The sequence below is a fragment of the Mus pahari genome, chromosome 12 (assembly GCF_900095145.1).
Source record: "Mus pahari chromosome 12, PAHARI_EIJ_v1.1, whole genome shotgun sequence".
NCBI classification, from domain to species: Eukaryota; Metazoa; Chordata; class Mammalia; order Rodentia; family Muridae; genus Mus; species Mus pahari.
Window position 1 is genome coordinate 82,444,691 of NC_034601.1, and position 1,043 is coordinate 82,445,733.

A 1,043-nucleotide genomic window follows, 5' to 3' on the forward strand; every position below is an offset into this window, starting at 1 on the left:
CTTCTTCCTTCCTTCCTTCCTTTCTTCCTTCCTTCCTTCCTTCCTTCCTTCCTTCCTTCCTTCCTTCCTTCCTTCCTTCCTTCATGTATGCATACAGTAGATTCCATCCATTAAACAATAAAAGTATAATACCTCTGTTGGGGATGAACCATTAAGGGAAAAAAATCCAGAAGAGATTAGAAGTGTGTGTGTGGGTGGGTGGGTGGGGGTATGCGAAGTTTAATGTGTGCAGTTTTAGAATGATGTGATTGTGGGATATCTGGGCAATGCCTGCAAACCGTTTCTTTTGGCCATCATAAAAGAAATGAGGCGCACACAGGAAACAGATTCTCACCGCACACATGTTCTTCAATCTTTTCCCCTCCAAAGCAAAAACGAAGATCTGATGAAGGTTAAGAACTGTTCAGATACCACGAAGTCATCATGTGACGTGACAGCGGAGTGGCTGGAGGGCATGGAGAGCTACGTCGCCATCGTCTTAGTGCACAGAGGAGACTTGACTGTGTGTCGATGTTCAGACTACATCGTGCCTGCAAACGGTGAGTGGGTCTCTGTGTTTCTCATCCTCGTCAGTGGTTTGCTGTGAACAAGGAAGGTATTTGGCTGGAGAGCTGGGCTGGCTCCTGGCCCCACCTTGTGTGGCCATTTGGTTGCTCAGAGCCTCAGCTTTCTGATCTAGAAAATGGGTCCATAACCTGAACTTCTCAGGTTTTTGTTCGGCACGTGTATAAGGCAAGTTTTCAGAGGTAATTGTCACTGTCTTCCTGTTCACTTTACAACCTGGCAGGAAGCAGACGGAAGCTTTTCATGGTTCTTTCTACGCTGTCACATCTTCTTAGGCCAGTATCTTCCTGTCCACCATCTGAGACTGTAAACCAAGGAGGCTATATATGGGAACACCTAGGGCACTCAGCTCACAGGGCAAGTGGGGCCCAGGAGTGGGGTGACCCTCTGACTTCCTAGTGGATCCAGCTCCACTGTGTTTTCAGAGTCTAAATTTATAACTGGTTTCCATGGTAACGTTTTTTTTTTTTTTTTTTTTT

At 46.2% G+C, this 1,043-nt stretch overlaps 1 protein-coding gene across 5 annotated transcripts in view; it reads left to right on the plus strand.

The window, feature by feature from the left end:
* Ifnar2 (interferon alpha and beta receptor subunit 2) overlaps positions 1 to 1,043 on the plus strand; it is a 31,788-nt gene that overhangs the window by 14,090 nt on the left and 16,655 nt on the right. For all 5 annotated transcript variants that reach the window (XR_003844897.1, XM_029544725.1, XM_021209569.2 and 2 more), the window contains one exon: positions 370 to 539. Coding sequence is in view for 4 of the 5 variants with exons in the window: in XM_029544725.1 (XP_029400585.1) it covers positions 370 to 539 (170 nt within the window). In the remaining variant the exon portion in view is untranslated. The remainder of the gene's footprint in view (positions 1 to 369; positions 540 to 1,043) is intronic.